The following is an 18160-nucleotide window of genomic DNA, read 5'->3' as shown; positions in this document are numbered from 1 at the left end:
TTCGGATGAAATAGGAGGCTCCTTCAAAGTGATCGTGAACAAAATATCTGAAATGGAAACTCACCTTTTCTTGCCAGGCATTTGTGGTGATACGCCATGATGATTCTTGGAAAACTGTTTGAATCTTCCAATGCTACGCATGCTTTGTCCTGTGTATGTAGCAGCTTTCACTGAAGATTTGTAAATCGGGTGAAGCAATTTTTTCTGCTCCCTTTCCCTTTTGCAGAATTCAATCACACGCAATATAATTTTGCGTGCATCGCTATGTAATACTGGCTTCCTTCTAACCGTAGTCCTACCGGTAGGGGTTGTTGGCGACTCCCGAGATGGGCCAGCAACTGCCTCTTCACTCATTTTGATAATCTTTAGCACAACTGCACAATAAAAACTCACAGAACAGTACAGCGCAAAACAATAACGAAGCAGACGACAATGGCTACCTTGTACAACACAGTCAGCTACGTAATGTTGACAGCAGTCGAAACTGCGTGCCTACCGAAGCCTCCCGACGTTTACCGACTTCTACCGATGCAGGACTAGGGAGAGGTCTGCCATCTAAAAGTTTACACACTGTAACTATAACTTCAAAGTTCAAGCCTTGCGATCCCAGACATCCATAGTCTAATGGATGAATTTATTACTCCTTTGCTGTTGACCTAATGGATACTCTGAGGGAGGCACAATACTTACATATATCATTGTTGCCAAGGAATTGCTATTTTTCCAATGGACACTTCTCTGGTAGCTCCTATTTTAAACTTCCATGTGAGTCGGCATGGTTGACAGTAGTTGGTGATGATTTGTCATAGCCATGATGTAGCAGTCGTTGACTATTGTATTGTCTATTGCACATGGTATTTAATACAACTGATAAGTGTGAATATCTAAACATCATAAATATAGAAATATTGTATGTTGGTGCAATCACAGTGACCGAATGTTGCACTCAAACTCTAAAAATTAACTTTGTCTATCTGATTTTAGCAGCATGGCCCGAGATGAAACAATCAACTCAAACAGTTCAAACCATTTGAAAAGTACTTAGTCATTTACAGTATATTTGAAAAACATTAAATTTTTGTATGTTTGATAATACTTTTTCACTACATGATTTGTGTCCTGTCAACATATTTTTCTTCCTGTAAAGAAAAATATTGCTACCTGTTTTACATAATAACTCATGTGAATTTGTTTCAGTGACTTGTTTTTCTGCAAAGCAGTGCAAGAAATGTCACTTAGCAGCGGCAGCCTCATGTATTATATTGAACTGACAGTCAGAGCTGAAGCTGCCGGTGAAAGGCTTGTGGTGCTGCAGGAGGCAGTCAAGAAGCCACGTGTTCGCTGTGATGATGAAATTACAGCTAAACAGGTAAATAATTTTAGAACAATGTAGTACACCAATCAATATTCACTTTACTATGATATGTGTATCAAATTGTTGGTTTTGTTTCTTATCAAACTGTATGAGAGGCAGTGTTAGAAGACATGAGGTAATACTGACCCTACGACTTATCTTAGAAGATAGGTTAAGGAAAGGCAAACCTACATTTCTAGCACTTGTAGACATAGAGAAAGCTTTTCACAATGTTGACTGGAATACTTTCTTTCAAAATCTGAAGGTGGCACATGTAAAATACAGAGAGCAACAGGCTATTTATAATTTTTACAGAAACCAGATGGCAGGTATAAGAGTTGAGAGGCGTGAAAGGGAAGCAGTGGTTGGGAAGAGAGTGAGACTGGGTTGTAGCCTATCTGTGACATTATTCAATCTATATATTGAGCAAGCAGTAAAGGAAACAAAAGAAAAATTTGGAGTAGGAATTAAAATCCATGGAGAAGAAATAAAAACTTTGAGGTTTGCCGATGACATTGTAATTCTGTCAGAGACAGCAAAGGACCTGGAAGAGCAGTTGAACGGAATGGATAGTGTCTTGAAAGGAGGATGTAAGATGAACATCAACAAAAGTAAAATGAGGATAATGCAATGTAGTCGACTCAAATCAGGTGATGCTGAGAGAATTAGGTTAGGAAGTGAGACACTTAAAGTAGTAGACCAGTTCTGCTATTTGGGGAGCAAAATAACTGATGATGGTTGAAGTAGAGAGGATGTAAAATGTAGACTGGCAGTGGCAAGGAAAACGTTTCTGAAGAAGAGAAGTTTGTTAACATCGTTGTCAGGAAGTCTATTCTGAAAGTATTTGTATGGAAGTGAAACATGGACGATAAATAGTTTAGACAAGAAGAGAATAGAAGCTTTCGAAATATGGTGCTACAGAAGAATGCTGAAGATTAGATGGGTAGATCATGTAGCTAATTAATAGGTACTGAATAGAATTCGGGCAAAGAGGAACTGGTGGCACAATTTGACTAGAGGAAGGGGTCGGTTGGTAGGACATGTTCTGAGGCGTCAAGAGATCACCAATTTAGTATTGGAGGGCAGCGTGGAGGGTAAAAATCATAGAGGGAGACCAAGAGATGAATACACTAAGCAAATTCCAAAGGATGTAGGTTGCAGTAGGTACTTCGAGATGAAGAAGCTTTCACAGGATAGAGTAGCATGGACAGCTGCATCAATCCAGTCTCTGGACTGAAGACCACAACAACAACAGCAGCAGCAGCAGCAACAACAACAACAACAACAACATTAGAGGCAGATAAGGTGGACGCAATTACTAAAACTCTTTAAGTTGCAGTAACACTGACAACGTTAGTAATAAGTCTATAAAAATATCTTAAAAGAACATGAAAGGTTCTTTCTCTAAAGTGCATACCCAAAAAAGAACAAAAGATATGCAAGAAAGAGGGGGGTGGTGGTGGTGGTGGTATCTTTCTGTCTACAATGCAGAGTTGTGAAAAAAAGTGCTACCTTTACATGAAAGAGACAAGACTGCTTGCTTTATGAAGAAACTGTCCACCACTGTAGCTGAGTGGACAGTGTGCTGGCTTGTCATGCCGGGGGCTCAGGTTTTATTCCCAACTGGGTTGGAGATTTTCTCTGCCCAGAGACTGGGTGTTTGTGTCATCTTCATCATCATCATCTTCATCATCATCATCGTCATCATCATTTCATCCTGATTGACGTGCGAGTCACTGAAGACTTGCACCAGATGATCAGGTCTACCCGCCGGGAGGCACTTGCCAAATAACATTTCATTTTTATGAAGAACTCATTTACCATTGTGGATTGGTATGCAGATTTATTTTATTATTATTATTTTTATTATACAAATTTGGCCGTTAAAGACCGTGAAAACAGTTATTTCTTGCGCTTCTGGGAAGTCTTCTTTCTCTCAGTCCACACTTCTTTCATTCTTGCACTGAAGGCGGCTTTTCTCTCTTCAGACCATTTAGTTCCACAAGTCTTCTTAATTTTCACACCGAAACCCGTGAATGAATTCAGTTTTTTTCTAAAAAGGTTTCTGTTAAATATTGATCTATGTCCATTTCTTTTAGATCTCTTTCTGTGTTGATAAACCATAAATTTTTATTTTTTAGATTTGCGATGTACGAAAATATTTGTTTTGTAAGCCTATTCGGGTTCATCCTCATGATGTGAGCATAAAAGGAGCATCTTCTTTTTCTAATTTCGTCTGTAATTTTGCTGCACTTCGTATACACTTCTTTGTTGCTTTTTAGTCTGTATACAGGCTTGCCTTGATCGTCTATTTTCCTGTGTCCAAGAATTGTCCTCACAATTCTTCTTTCACGATTTTCTATCTGTTCTGCATATGTAAAATTTGCCAGTGTTTCTGATGCATATAGTATCTGCGGTCTAATGACAGTCTGGTAGTGTCTGAGTTTAATGTTTTTGGATATACATTTTTTTGAATACATTTGTCGGCAGTAGTGAGTTGCTGTCTCAATTTTTTGTATTCTAGCCCTGCAGGCTGGATGACCTTTTGCCACAGGCTGAATTAGTTCACCAAGATATTTAAAATGTTTAGATACCTTCATTTTCCCGTATTTCGTAGTTATTTTCTTTGGTGGATTTTTGATATTTGTAGTGATTTCTGTCTTTTCAAATGAAATTTGCAAGCCTGCTTTTTCAGCAGTTTCTTTAAGTAATTCTATTTGTTTTATTGTGTCTTTTTGTGTGTAAGCTAAACAGGCGAGATCGTCAGCGAAGGCAAAACAGTTTGTTTCAATGGCTTTGTAGCACTTCCCTCCAATTTGGACTTTCTCAACTCCATGTTTTTGCAGGAGTTTTCTCCATTCTGCTATCACTTTATCCAGAACACAGTTGAAGAGTACCGGGGACCGCGCATCTCCTTGTCTGACACCGGTTTTGACCTCGAAATGCCGTGAAATTTCTCCTTGGAATTTTACTTTTGATGTTGTATTTGTTAATGTTTCTTTGATTATGGTGATTGTTGTTTCATCTATTTCATATTCTCGAAGTGTTTTGATGAGTGTGTCCCTATCGATTGAGTCATAAGCTTTTTTGAAATCAATGAATGTTATGAAATATTTCTTGCTCCTTGTAGATAAATAGTTCATTGTTGTTTTGAGGTTAAAAATTTGTTCGGCGCAGGATTTTCCTGGTCTGAAACCAGCTTGATATTCTCCAAGTTTTCCCTCTATAATTGGTGATACACGATTGAGCAGGGCTTTTGACAGAATTTTGTATGGGACTGGGAGAAGCGATATTCCACGATAGTTGTTAACATCCCTTGTGTCACCTTTTTTAAACAAAGGGTGAATTAGGGCAGTTTTCCAGTGACTTGGGATTTTTTGGTTTCCCATACTTGTTCAAGTTCTTTGTGTAGTGCTTCTACTAATGTTTCTCCCCCAAGCTTGAGCATTCCTGCTGTGATTGTGTCTTCTCCACATGCTTTCCTGTTTTTGAGATTTTTGATTATGTTTGTGATTTCCTCTCGTGTCGGAGGTGTTGAATGTGTTGGTAATGTTTCTGGTTGCGTAAAACTGAGAGTCTGGATGGGTGTTTGGCAGTTTAGGAGTGTCTCAAAATATTCAGCCAGGATTTCACAGTTTTCAGTATTGTTGGTGGCGAGAGTCTTATTATTTCTCATAAGGTTTAGGCAAGGGGACTGGTATCCTCGGAGTTTCTGGTTGAATGTTTTGTACCAAGCTGCCGTGTTGCATTTCTTGAAATTCTCTTCGATTGAGTCCAGTTGTTGTTTTTCATATTGTCTCTTGGTGTTGCGAATAGTTTTTGAGGCATTCTTTCTGGCTTGCTTAAATTCATCAAAGTTGTTTTCAGTTTTATGTGAGTTCCACTTTTTCCAGGCTTTAAGTTTTTCATGCAGAACTTCATTACAGTTGCTGTCCCACCACAGGTGTCTCGGTTTGCTCTTTTTTGGAAAGGTTGTTTCTGTCGCCTCAATCAAGTTGTTCTGAAATTCTTGGAGGTTTTGTGAAGGGGAAAATGTCTTTAGTTTTTTCTGAAAATCCTTGAGGTTAGAGTTGGACTTAAGGTTGTAATTTCTCAGGGTTGTAAGATCAAAATTTATTTAATTTCTGTTTTTATATTCACCGTTTCTGCTTTTCTGTTTGTTTTGTGGGGTCAGTTTAGTTTTTATTTTCGTGAGATAGTGATCAGAGTCGAGGTTTAGAGATTTTCGGACACGTATGTTCAATATTTCTTTTTCAAATTTGGAGGAGATGGCAACGTGATCTATTTGAAAATCCTCCAATACTCTTTATCGGAGATACCCAGGTTTTTTGTTTTCTGGGAAGATGTTTAAAACGTGTTGACATTAGCTTGAGTTTAAACTGCTTACAGAGCATAATTAACCTTTCTCCATTTTTGTTGGTTCGTTTGTGTGCGGGAAAGTTGCCGACAATATCGCGGAATTTCTTTTCTTTTCCAATCTGAGCGTTAAAATCTCCTAGAAGTATTTTTGCATTGTTTTCTGGGCTTTCTGGTATATGATCCTTAAGGTTTTCCCAGAATTCATCTGTTTCTTCCCTATTTTTAGCATTATTTTTGTCATTTGTGGGAGCGTGAACATTGATTAATGTGTATTTTTTATTTGCACATCGAAAAGTGAGGAAAGATGTTCTCGATGATGTTGACCAAAAATGTTCGACAGAGTTCAGAATTTTTGTGTTTACAGAAAAAGCTGTGCCAAGCTGAGGGCATTTCTTCATTACAATTTTTCCAGGTTTTCCTTTAAATATTCTGAATTTGTTTGATTCAAATGTGTTTTCATCAGTGAAGCGAGTTTCTTGTAGCGCCACAATTTGTATGTCTTCCGTGTGTAACTGGTCTGTAAGGTGCTTAAGTTTTCCCACTTTGAGAAGGGAGTTTATGTTGAGAGTTGCTATGTTGAAGATTTTTCTGGATTTAATCTTGTTGGATTTGCATGGTGTTGCAGACTCCCCAGAATCCATGGGTCTGCTTGCGTCGTTGCCGACGGTGGATTGGCCACCTGGGGTAGTTTCGTTATTGAAAGACATTTCCATCATGCGTTAAGATTGTAACTGTTGAAATTCTTCAAAGTTGGGGAGATTACTTGCGTAACCTACCAGGAATACGACTAACGTTGTTAGCGTTAGAAGGTTTTCTTGAAACAGCCGCCTCTAACATGGGGAACAGACGCTGCCCACAAGCCGCCCAATCTGGGTACAGACGCTTGCAGTTATAGATTTTTGGTTCCTCCGCTCTCTCAGCCGTTGGGAGTTAAAAATTCCTCATCCGCCTATGAGACCGTTGACCGGTTTTCACCCGTAACCCTAGGCAGGGGCCCTCACAGGGTGCTACCATCCGGAGCCAGATGGACCCAGGTTTTTTTTACGAGGTTGTTACTCCTCCCCCTCCTCCTCCCTCATCACTTGTAAGATGAGGATCCGGGCTTGGGACCGGCAATGGCGGAGTTTTTATTTTATTATTATTATTATATTTTTGTCTCAAATATTATACTTATGCTAAAAAATTTGATCAAAAGTAATCTTGTTATTGGCAGTGCATAGGCCACTTACAATTGAAGTGGTCTTGTATTCTGCCAGAGGGAAAAACTGGGTGAGCAATGTACAGATTTATAAAAAATGACATCAAGGAAATGTTTTGAGCTTTGAAAGCACTGAATGCAGACATGCGCAGACGGAAAAGGGTCCTGATTTGAAAGTGGCCGCCACTAACTGAATATATTTGGTAAGTACATGTATTTGTGGCCAATCTGGGATGCAACAATTTCCGGGGGATTGCAACAACTTACCCATAAACTGATTGTTCCCTGCTGCTATGTTCATTGATTTTGATGAAACTTTTCACAGAATAAGGCTGCAGTTGTAAGTATAATAACAGCAGTGCACTAATACACCATGACAGATAATTACATAACAATGCAAGCATTTTCATTTCTTTTATGACTTCCTGCTCCTAGTGGGCTGGAGACTTCTGTCCATTAATCTGATCATCAGTCTGATACTGAAATGTGGGCAGAAAACATGAGGCCAAGTCAAAAAGTAAAGCCAATTTTTTTTAAATGAAATTTTTTGTTAGGATAATGGAATTGGAAAGAATGTTGTTTCTCATGCAACCTCTTTTACCTACATGCCTTTTATCCATATCATTTTGACAAGCTTCCTAATTTCATTCTGGAAGCAGTCTTGTGGCATTGTACACATCCAGACTTGCACAACTTCATCATCTGACAAAAAATTTGATTCATACAGGTGCTCCTCCATTAGACCAAAAAGGTAAACTCAGTTGCAGCTAAGTAATATCTGTATAATGGTTGCCGGAGTAGCTCAAAGCCAAGATTTTGAATGCCAGGAATTGTTTTGTCAGCTTTATGAAGGATGGTACTGTTCTGAAGTACAGCAATACTTTCTGAAATTTTCACTCTCCTCTTTGTTTTGATTTTGGGTTACAGATCTTCCAGTAGCTCACAGTAGCTGTCATGATATGCTATTTACACTTTGGGAATGTAATGAATTAGCAGTGGATCTTTCATATCCAAAAACACTGTCGACATCATCTTTCCTTCACCAGCTTTCCTTTTGAACTTTTTTGCTTTGGGCAAAAGTAGATATTTCAATTCTTGCATGAAAATCAACACATGACCATTTTGAAAGCAGTTTATCCACTTATACTTTCACTCACTAAGACAGCTGTCACCATGCTGCAGCTGCAGTCTGTCAATAATCATCACAAATTTAGCTCTTTCAGAATATAGAAAATGAATCACTGCCTTCATTTCTTCATTGGTGAATACAGAAAACAGAGCTCTCATAGTAAAATTCTCTGAAGTCACTACAAAAAGAAATATTAATTGAGCCAAAACAGCTAGCATAACATGAACAACAGTGACATTAAGGCATGTCAGTATTGAGTTAGTGCTCTCAACTTGAGGAGCAGAAAAAAAATTCATTTACTTATTGACTTGCCCTCATAATTTGATTGCCATACATGTTCTCAGATGGCAATGCACAAATATGTACTCTTGTCATTATAACAATCATTTGATACTGTTGAATACAAATAAGTTACAAAACACTTGTGGAATTTCCATTAGAACAACAGTTGCTTCTTGGACATAGTGCTGTTGAGTGCTGTGGCCATTGTGTTGATCAATTATGTGTTAACCTCGGCTGTACATGTGTTGTCCAAGCAAACAGTTGCTTCTTGGACATAGTGCTGTTGAGTGCTGTGTTCCAGATTACAAGCTATGTATTTTCAGCTTTAAGGTGTTGGAATGTGGAGATTTTTGTCTCAGAGTTGACCAGTTAGTTTGGAGCCAATATACACAGATAATAATATACAGTATTCATGCATGGATGTTGTTTCATTAACTTCATCAAGGGGAATTCTGATACTTCCGTTAATGGTTCCATCTCATACTTCAGTGATGTATGTTTCAGAATAACAGCAGAATTGCTAAGATTAATAAGACAAGATTTTCACTTGTCAGGTTCGTTATGTAAGTAGTTGGACAATGCTGATCGTAATACAACATGTACGACTTAAGATTTTTATGTTCTCTGTAGATAAACACTTTACAGTGATCAATTGCAATGTTGTTTCTTCTTTGCCATTACTGCATAAAGAGGCTTAATTTAACATGATATTCACAACATTGTTTCCTATGACAAAGGTGCTATGGTTAGATGTAACTTATATTTAGGTTCTCATAATGAATAGCAGACTCATTTTATACTTGTTACATTTGATAGTGGTCTCTGAGCTTCACCAAAACTAGTCATGTAAGCTTTCTGTAATTTACTGTGACTGTGGCTTGACTACTGTATTGAAGTCAAATAAATTTGAAAAAAAAAAAAAAAAAAAAATACATTAAGTTATGATTCTTAGGACATTCATGCCTAATTACAGTATTTCGTTAGTCACAAACTCATGATAAATAAATAAAAAAGAACAGAAAAGTTCTGAGTGCCAAGGAGGTTATGTAAACAGTGTTTTGGACTGAAACAGCATCCGTTTCATCAATTTCATACTTACAGGAAAGGCAATGAATGCAGTGACCTACTCTCAGAGCCTTCACCAACTATGCTGCACCATTCAAAACAAATGGCATGGATTGTTATCTAGTGGCACTGTGCTTTTTCACTGTAACAGTCACCCGCATTCTGCCACACTGGCAAATGTTTTGCTTCAGCTATTTATTTGAGAAGTTCTTGAACATTTTCCTTATAGCTTGGACTTGGTCTCAAATGATTATCATCATTTTCCCAAATAGCAGGTGTTTTGTACAGAAAGTCCAATGGCAATGCAAAGAACTGAAAGAGACATTGGTGACTAGTTCAGTAACTTGGCAGCAAGTGAGTATGCAGAAAGTATAGTAAAGCTTGTGGAGTGCCATGACAGATGTTTAAATTTGAATCACAGCTGCTTGAAACAAAAGTTATTTACTTTTAGAATGACTCTTGTAAATAAAACAACTTTGCAGGATGAAATTTAGTAGTTTGCCCTTCTCTCTGTCATTTCCCCTTTTTGTGTCAGTATGTCCACGAACCACGGACCTTGCCTTGGGGTACCCTTTGTGCCACAGCGATGCAGATGGCCATGCCATGGGTACAACCACAACAGAGGTGTGTGTGTGTGGAGAGGGCAGACAAATGTATGGTTCCTGGAAGAGGGGCAGCAGCCATTTCAGTTGTTGCAGGAGCAACAGTCTGGATGATTGACTGATTTGCCTTGTAACATCAACCAAAATGGCTTTCCTGTGCTGGTATTGCATATACCTGAAAGCATGTAGAAACTACAGCTGTAAATTTTCTCAAGCAAATGCAACTCTACTCTTTAGTAAAATAATGATGGCATCTTCTTGTGGAAAATATTCTACAGTTAAAATAGTTGCGCATTCAGCTCTCCGGGCGGGGACTACTGAGGAGGAGGATGTTGCTATCAGGGAAAACAAATCTATATTCTAAGGATCGGAACACGGAATGTCAGATCTCCTAATTGGGCAGGTAGTTAAGAAAATTTAAAAAAGGAAATGGCTAGGTCAGAGTTATATAGTAGTGAATTAGTAAAATTCAGTGGCGGGAGTAACAGGACTTCTGGTTAGGTGAATACAGGATTATAAATACAAAGTCTAATGGGGGCAATGCAGGATTAGGTTTAATAATGAATAAGAAAATAGGAAAATTGGTAAGCTTTCTATGAACAGCATGGTGAATGCATTATTGTAACCAAGCTAGACACAAAGCCCACACCCACCACAATAGTTAAAGTTTATATGCCAACTGACTCCACACTTGATGAAGAGATTGAAGAAATATATGATGAAATAAAAGAAACTATTCAGAGAATTAAAGGAGATTAAAATTTAGTAGTCGTGGGGGACTGGAATTGAACCCATCTGCTAGAATTTTGTGCAGAGCATAATTTAATTGGTTTAAAAATTGAGAAAGAATAATATACATGGAAGAGAACTGGAGACACTGTAAGGTTTCAGATTGTTTGTGTAATGGTAAGACAGAGGTTTCAGAACTAGGTTTTAAATTTTAAGAGATTTCCAGTGGCAGATGTGAACTCTGACCACAATTTACTAGTTATGAACCATAGATTAAGAGTGAAGAAATAGGAAAAAGGTAGGAAATTAAGGAGCTGGGATCTGGATAATTTGAAAGAACCATATATTACTGAGAGTTTCAGAGGGAGTATTAGGCAACAGTTGACTAGAACAGAGAAAAAAGAATACAGTAAAAGGTGAATGGGTAGCTTTAAGAGATGAAATAGTGAAGGCAGCAGGGGATCAAATAGATAAAAGGTAAGACCTAGTAGAAATCTTTGGATAACACAACAGATATTGAATTTATTTGATGAAAACAGAAACTATAAAAATGCAGCAAATGAAGTAGGCCAAAGGGAATACAAACATCTAAGAAATGAGATAGAAAGAAAGTGCAAAATGGCTAAGCAGGCATGGGTAGAGGAGAAATGTAAGGATTTAGAAGCACATTTCGTTAGGAGAAAGATAGACACTGCCAATGGGAAAATTAAGAAGGGCTTTGGGGAAAAAAGAAGCAGCTGTATGAATATCAAGAGCTCAGATGGGAAACCAGTAATAAGCAAAGAAGAGAGAGTTGAAATATGAAAGCAATATATAGAGGGTCTGTGCAAGGGAGGTAAACTTGAAGGCAATTTTATAGAAAAAGAAATGGACATAGATAAAGATGAGATGGGAGATACAATCCTGCAAGAAAAATTTGATGTAGCCCTGAAAGACCTAAGTCGAAACAAGGCCTCAGGAGTGGACAATATTCCATCAGAACTACTGATGGCCTTCTGTCTGGTGTGCAAGATGTATGAGACAGGCAAATGCCCGCTGATTTAAAAAAATGTAATAATTTCAATTACAAAGAAAGCAGTTGCTGACAGTTGTGAAAATTACCAAACTACCTGTTTAATAAGTTCTGGTTGCCAAATACTTAAACGAATTCAGTACAGAAGAATGGAAAAACTGATAGAAGTCAAGCTTGGGGAAGATCAGCTTGGATTCTGGAGAGATTAGGAACACACAAGGCAATACTTACCTTCCAACTTATCTTAGAAGATAGGCTGAACTACGTTTATACCATTTGTAAACTTAGAGAAAGCTTTTGACAGTGTTGACTGGAATACTCTTTTAAATTCTGAAGGTCGCAGGGGTGAAATAAAGGGAGTGAAAGGGTACTTACAACTTGTACAAAAACCAGACAGCAGTAGTAAGAGTTGAGGGGCATGAAAGGGAAGCAGTAGTTGAGAAGGGAGTGAGACAGGGTTGTAGCCCCTCTACGATGTTATTAAATCTGTACATTGAACAAGCAGTGAAAGAAACTAAAGAAAAATTTGGAGCAGGAATTAAAGTTCAGAGAGAAGAAATGAAAATTTTGAGGTTTGCTAATGACATTGTAATTCGGTCAGAGACAGCAAAGGACTTGGAAGAGCAGTTGAACGGAATGGATATACCCTTGAAAGGAGGATATAAAATGAACAGCAACAAAAGCAAAATGAGGATAATGGAATTGAATATGTATATTTAAGAGCTAGGAAGTGTTTTCTGAAAGTACATGTCTGGAGTGTAGCCTTGTATGTAAATGAAACATGGACGAGAATAAGTTTAAACAAAAATGGAACAGAAGCTTTTGAAATGTGCTGCTACGCAAGAATGTTGAAGATTAGATGGGTAGATCACATAACTGATGAGAAGATACTGAACAGAATTATGGGAAAAAAATCTGTGGCATAAATTGACTAAAAGAAGGTATCGGTTGATAGGACACATTCTGAGACATCAAGGGATTACCAACTTAGTGTTGGAGAGAAGTGTGGACGGGTAAAAATCATAGGGGAAGACCAAGATATGAATACAGTAAGCAGCTACAGAAGGATGTTAGGTTGCAGTAGTTATTTGGAGATGAAGAACCCTACACAGGATAGAGAGCTGCATCAAACCAGTCCTTGGACTGCAGACAACAATAACAACACCAAGACCATTGAGGAACTGTATATATTATTTGGTTATAATAGAGGGAAACTTTCCACGTAGGAAAAACATATCTAAAAACAAAGATGATGTGACTTACCAAATGAAAGTGCTGGCAGGTCGACAGACACACAAACGAACACAAACATACACACAAAATTCGCAACAAACTGTTGCCTCATCAGGAAAGAGGGAAGGAGAGGGAAAGACGAAAGGATGTGGGTTTTAAGGGAGAGGGTAAGGAGTCATTCCAATCCCGGGAGCAGAAAGACTTACCTTAGGGGGAAAAAAGGACGGGTATACACTCGCACACAAGCAGACATATTTAAAGACAAGGAGTAAACTCCAGAACAATTCTGAAAACTACCCCAGCAGATAGATTGAAACATTGAGTATTTTAGAATTTTAAGGAATAATGTGATGTGGCCTAAAAATTCAGAAGATTTTACCATAAAAGTAAAAAAAAAAAATTTTGTTTAAGTGGGGTAGAAAGAAATCCAACTGAAATCCAGTTCATCTGATGGAGTGAAGCAACTGTCAGTTTGCAGAAACAGTCATCTTTCTAGAAATAATTTTAGGTCTGATCCAAAAGTACCACTTCAACAGCATTTATTGAGCATATAACTGTTACATTTCTTCTTCTCAGTTTCTACTGTTTTTCTTTGCTTCATTAATGATTTTGCTCAAAACTCTCTTTACAGGTATCACATCACATAAATTATGCAAAGGGATTGTTTGAAGAGCGGCGGAACACACTTGTATCTCTAGGTTATGATATTTTAGAAGACTGAATGTATAGTACATAAGTAATGATATGGACCATTCTAGGTGCTAAATGCGCACATCAGTGCACACTATTCAAAGAACAAAAGTACCTGTTATTTTTATAAACCATCTGTGTGGAATTATGTTGTGCTCAAAAGATGTTAATAATCCTCATTTTGTCCTACAAGTATAACTCATTTTTGTAAATATATGTACGCTGTAAAAAGTTATTTTATATTTGTAACAAAATTGTATTCATTTGCATTAAATATAACTCTATACATGTAAGTGTTGTAAAAGGCTGTACATGATGAAACAAAAAAAGCAATGAAATGTACCATGTAGAATAATTGCGAAGAGTGCAGTCTGGTCTAATTTGTGCATCTTTATAATAAATGTTCCTAGGGGGCAGACATGTTACCTAGTTTTGATACATTCTGTTTTCTGTGTATATTTTTTGCCTTTCCACTAAACTGCGAATGTTGATAGAAAAATGCTATATAAATGATGCTATATCCAGCTTGTATATCAACATTTTATTTATATCACTGCTGTTATTGACTCTTTTGTAGCTTTGTTTCATGTTAACATCTGAAAATCGCTCGCAATTCTGCCTTCAAAACATCTTTCATGTTCATTTCATCACCACAGCAGTATTTTAATATTTCAGAGTAGCTTTTTTGCAAAATTTAGTGAAGGTAACCATTATTTATAACAGGGTTTAATAGATAAACATATATTTTTGATAGTGTTGTAAATTAATATTGTGTCACATGTGTCAGAATAGGTAACATTTAAATGTAAAACATATTTTAATTTTGTGATGTATTATGACCCACAGTACCTGCTGTTTTCCGTTAAGGATGGCCTGTTATCTTTCTCTCCTTGACTGGGATCAGGCACTCAAAACTGTTGTATTGTAATTAAAATAAATGTTTTGCTAATTTAGTTTAATTTATTTAGTAAGCTTTTCCAGCAGATAAATGGTTGTGTTGTAAGAATGCTTTGCTTTTGTTGTGTAGTAATCGGTGCTAATATGAACAAGTGTTCACAATTCATGATGTGTACTTCGCAGTTTTGCACATTGTATTTTATTTATCTGTAGTAGCCTTATTTAATAAATGTTAATCATAATTTGTACATTCTTCAGATTATTTTAAATAAATGCCCCTCGTCGAATGAAGTTAGTAGTAGGTAATATGTTTCATTAACTCATGATAATGATGCTGTACTAACAGTTCCTACTTATCCCTCAAGTTTGTCATGTTGGTTTTTTCCTATGGCTAGCCAGATGTTATCATTTCATAACACATACTCCTAAGCAACTGCAAGCAAGGGGGGGGAATCCATATGTGCTGCTCCTTCAGCATTTTAACTTTAACATTATACTGAAAGATCTTGGGGAAAAGTGCTGATTAATCATATCACTTAATTTTACGTGCTTTTTGTTGACTGGACAGAAATTACTATTGGAACTGATGCATTGCACACCCCCCCCCCCCCCCCCCCCTCCCAAAAAAAAGGAGAGAAGAAAAAAGAAATCCTGACATATATAGAACTAATATACAAACTATCTTTGGTATTAGTGTAATGAACTGCCAGTGTTCACACCAGTTATCTGATTCCTTATTTTTCAAGCACAAAGTGCAATGCTACAAAGTACAGGCAACACAAAGTGGAATAATGTACCGTATAAGAAATATTTAAATAATAGTGATTCTTATGGGAGAGGGGCCAATCAGAAGCAAATACCTGAAGAAACCAGAAACAATCTGGCATATGACTGATGGAATAAAAACAAAAGTACTTTAATCAGCTCAACATTCATAACTAAACTAGTCTGATGAAATAATGAATATATTTGCTACCATTGTTCTGTAGAAGCCGTTTGATTTGTACTTCAGATTGTGTAATACATTGTTATGGATTGTTAATTGCAGTTTAATGTGTAAGACTGAGCTTGAATCCTCTGTGTTCTGAGAGGTCAGATTGTAGATAACCTAACACTATGTTTTAATGGGTATTGTACAGAAAATTCTGTGTATGTAGAATGTCTGACAAATTTAACTGAAGCATTGCAAGGTAATATAAATAAATGTTCACTTAGAAATCAGTTATTAAGAATCTGTTGTTGTTTATGGCAAGAAGGAGTATGTTGTACAATTGGATAATGTACGCAGCTGATTATAATATACATTGATTATGTTAACAAATTGATTTGTTCCTAGCAAAATAAATTTTTGTCATTGGCATGCTGGAAACAGTTTAAAATGATTAAATTTCCTTTAGTATTCAACATCATCAGTGAAATTTCAGAAACAAATATCATGGAGCTGAAAAACAAGATTAAAAAATGCAGCTGACTGATAAGTGAATGGTCCATAGACACAGGTAACAGATTAGAAAGTTGTACTTTTGAGTCCATACTCTTTTTCTAGTCTCAGAAAACACTGACTCTCCCCTTTGCAGCAAAACTTGGTTTATAAGTGGTTATCCTGATGGAGGACATAGGGTATGGGAACATGTGCAGGTGTAAGAGGGGACTGTGAAGCATTGGGAGGCAGGTGACTCAGCAGTAGTTGTAAAACATTACTATCATAAATCATTAATAACAGAATCCTCTCTTGCTCTCCACACCTCAAGTATCACAGATATGACACATTTAATTAATGACATCATGAAACTACTGAATGCTCATATTCATGATGATGATTTATTTGTGCAATTAATGGACATGAAGACAGAATGAAAACATGGGGAAACATCATAATGCCAGGTTTAAGCAAAAATAGTGGTACGAAAATGGTCTTCAAATTGTTATAAAAATCTAAAATATTAGTATGTAGTTAAGTAAATTTTTATGCAGAAAAGTTTGCCACTAGTCGCAGTTTGGTAATAGTCATTTGTGCAGAAAGACAGTAAGTTGTCCAGATGGAAGTGAATTGTCATGAGTAAGATCATCTCTTTCTTGATCTCTACACTGTTTGATTCATTATCAGAAAGCAACTGTATACCCATGTCAACCACTGGTGCTTTTTGGTTTCACATAGACTGATGAGTGCACACTTCAGAACAGTTTAGTGTTTATTTCCTAATGAAACAGTGCAACTGTGACTGAGGACAAAAGACATTTATTGTTTATTTCATAATGAAAGAGCATAGCCATGAGAGAAGACAAACAATTAGCAATTATTAAATGTATGTGTTCTTGCTTATGCCTATTCCAATATTTACACTGGTGTTTACATGTAGGATATCTCAAGTAAATTGTGTCCTGTGAGTACCTCGGGACGATAAGTGCAGGTCCCCTATCACAGTAATACAGAACGTAGAGAACAATGAAAAACTTTGATGCTTTGCCTGATGGAGCAATAGGCTGAGTCCAAAACAAATGTCTGGTTACCTATTTTGCAGTGAATCATACAGTAGGAAGTTTGCGGAATGTCTACAGCAACACACAATCTATGCTAGAGAAAGTTTATCATTTTCTTAAAGTGTGATTACAGAAGTTCCGTGATTTCCCTAAATTGCTTCAGGCAAATGCCGGGATGGTTCCTTTGAAAGGGCACGGCCGATTTCCTTCCCCATCCTTCCCTCACTCGAGCTTGCGCTCCGTCTCTAATGACCTCGTTGTCGACGGGACGTTAAACACTAATCTCCTCCTCCTCCTCCTCCTCCTCCTCTACAGAAGGCGTTACAAAAAATTTGTATTAAATCATATGACTGCCTACATTAAATAAAGGTTAGCATTGCTGAACAGTAATACAGACACCACAGTTATGGTCACTCATAGTTTCAGATTTTCACTCCATTGGACATAATAGCATGGATCCCACTGAGATTTATAAAACCACTTGAGATGTTGTTTGGATAAACAAGCAGCAAAAGCAAGAGGTGTGTTGCTGTAACATCACTGCATTGAAAGGATTGCATCAGGTTGGGAACCATATAACATTTCGTTATTTTTATTCAATCAGTTTCTTCCTGTTGGGTATTCCACAAGGGTCAGTACTTAGCCCATTATTTCTCATGTTCTGTACAAATTGCATAAATACTACACACACTACACTTTATGCAGATAATTAACACCACTGATTTTAAATTCAAAACACACATGTTTACAACAAATTGAGATTCGGAATACATGTAAGAAGTAAAAGTATGAAGACAAATGTATCAAAACTACAGATTATGCTAAATGTCCTGGTGGTGTTGTAAATGAAAATTTCAAATGGGCAAATCATGGTGATGCTACTATAAATTAGTTCAACAATCTTGTTAATGAACAATATAAATAAATTAGGTGTTAAAGGGCTGTTATAAAGCACAGCTCATATTAGTTGTCAGGCAGCTGGCAATCTTGTTTGTAAATCGATGCACTTAGAGAGGTTTCTAAGAACAAAGCAGGCAGAACTGAGATTATTTGGTTAATGTATCCATGTGCAGGTCCCACCTCAATTTATTGTCTATCTAAGTGCCCAGAAACTTCACACATGGAGCCT

General features: G+C 37.1%; 1 protein-coding gene across 1 annotated transcript in view; it reads left to right on the top strand.

Annotated features, from left to right (window-relative positions):
- LOC126474166 (intermembrane lipid transfer protein VPS13D) overlaps positions 1-15910 on the top strand; it is a 525388-nt gene extending 509478 nt beyond the window's left edge. Inside the window, exons 66-67 of the mRNA XM_050101624.1 lie at positions 1198-1369; positions 13595-15910. Coding sequence (XP_049957581.1) covers positions 1198-1369; positions 13595-13684 — 262 coding nt within the window. The 3' untranslated portion in view covers positions 13685-15910. The remainder of the gene's footprint in view (positions 1-1197; positions 1370-13594) is intronic.
- The last annotated feature ends 2250 nt before the right edge of the window (positions 15911-18160 follow it).

This window comes from Schistocerca serialis, chromosome 4 (genome assembly GCF_023864345.2).
Source record: "Schistocerca serialis cubense isolate TAMUIC-IGC-003099 chromosome 4, iqSchSeri2.2, whole genome shotgun sequence".
NCBI lineage: Eukaryota > Metazoa > Arthropoda > Insecta > Orthoptera > Acrididae > Schistocerca > Schistocerca serialis.
This window is presented reverse-complemented; position numbering and strand designations above follow the sequence as displayed.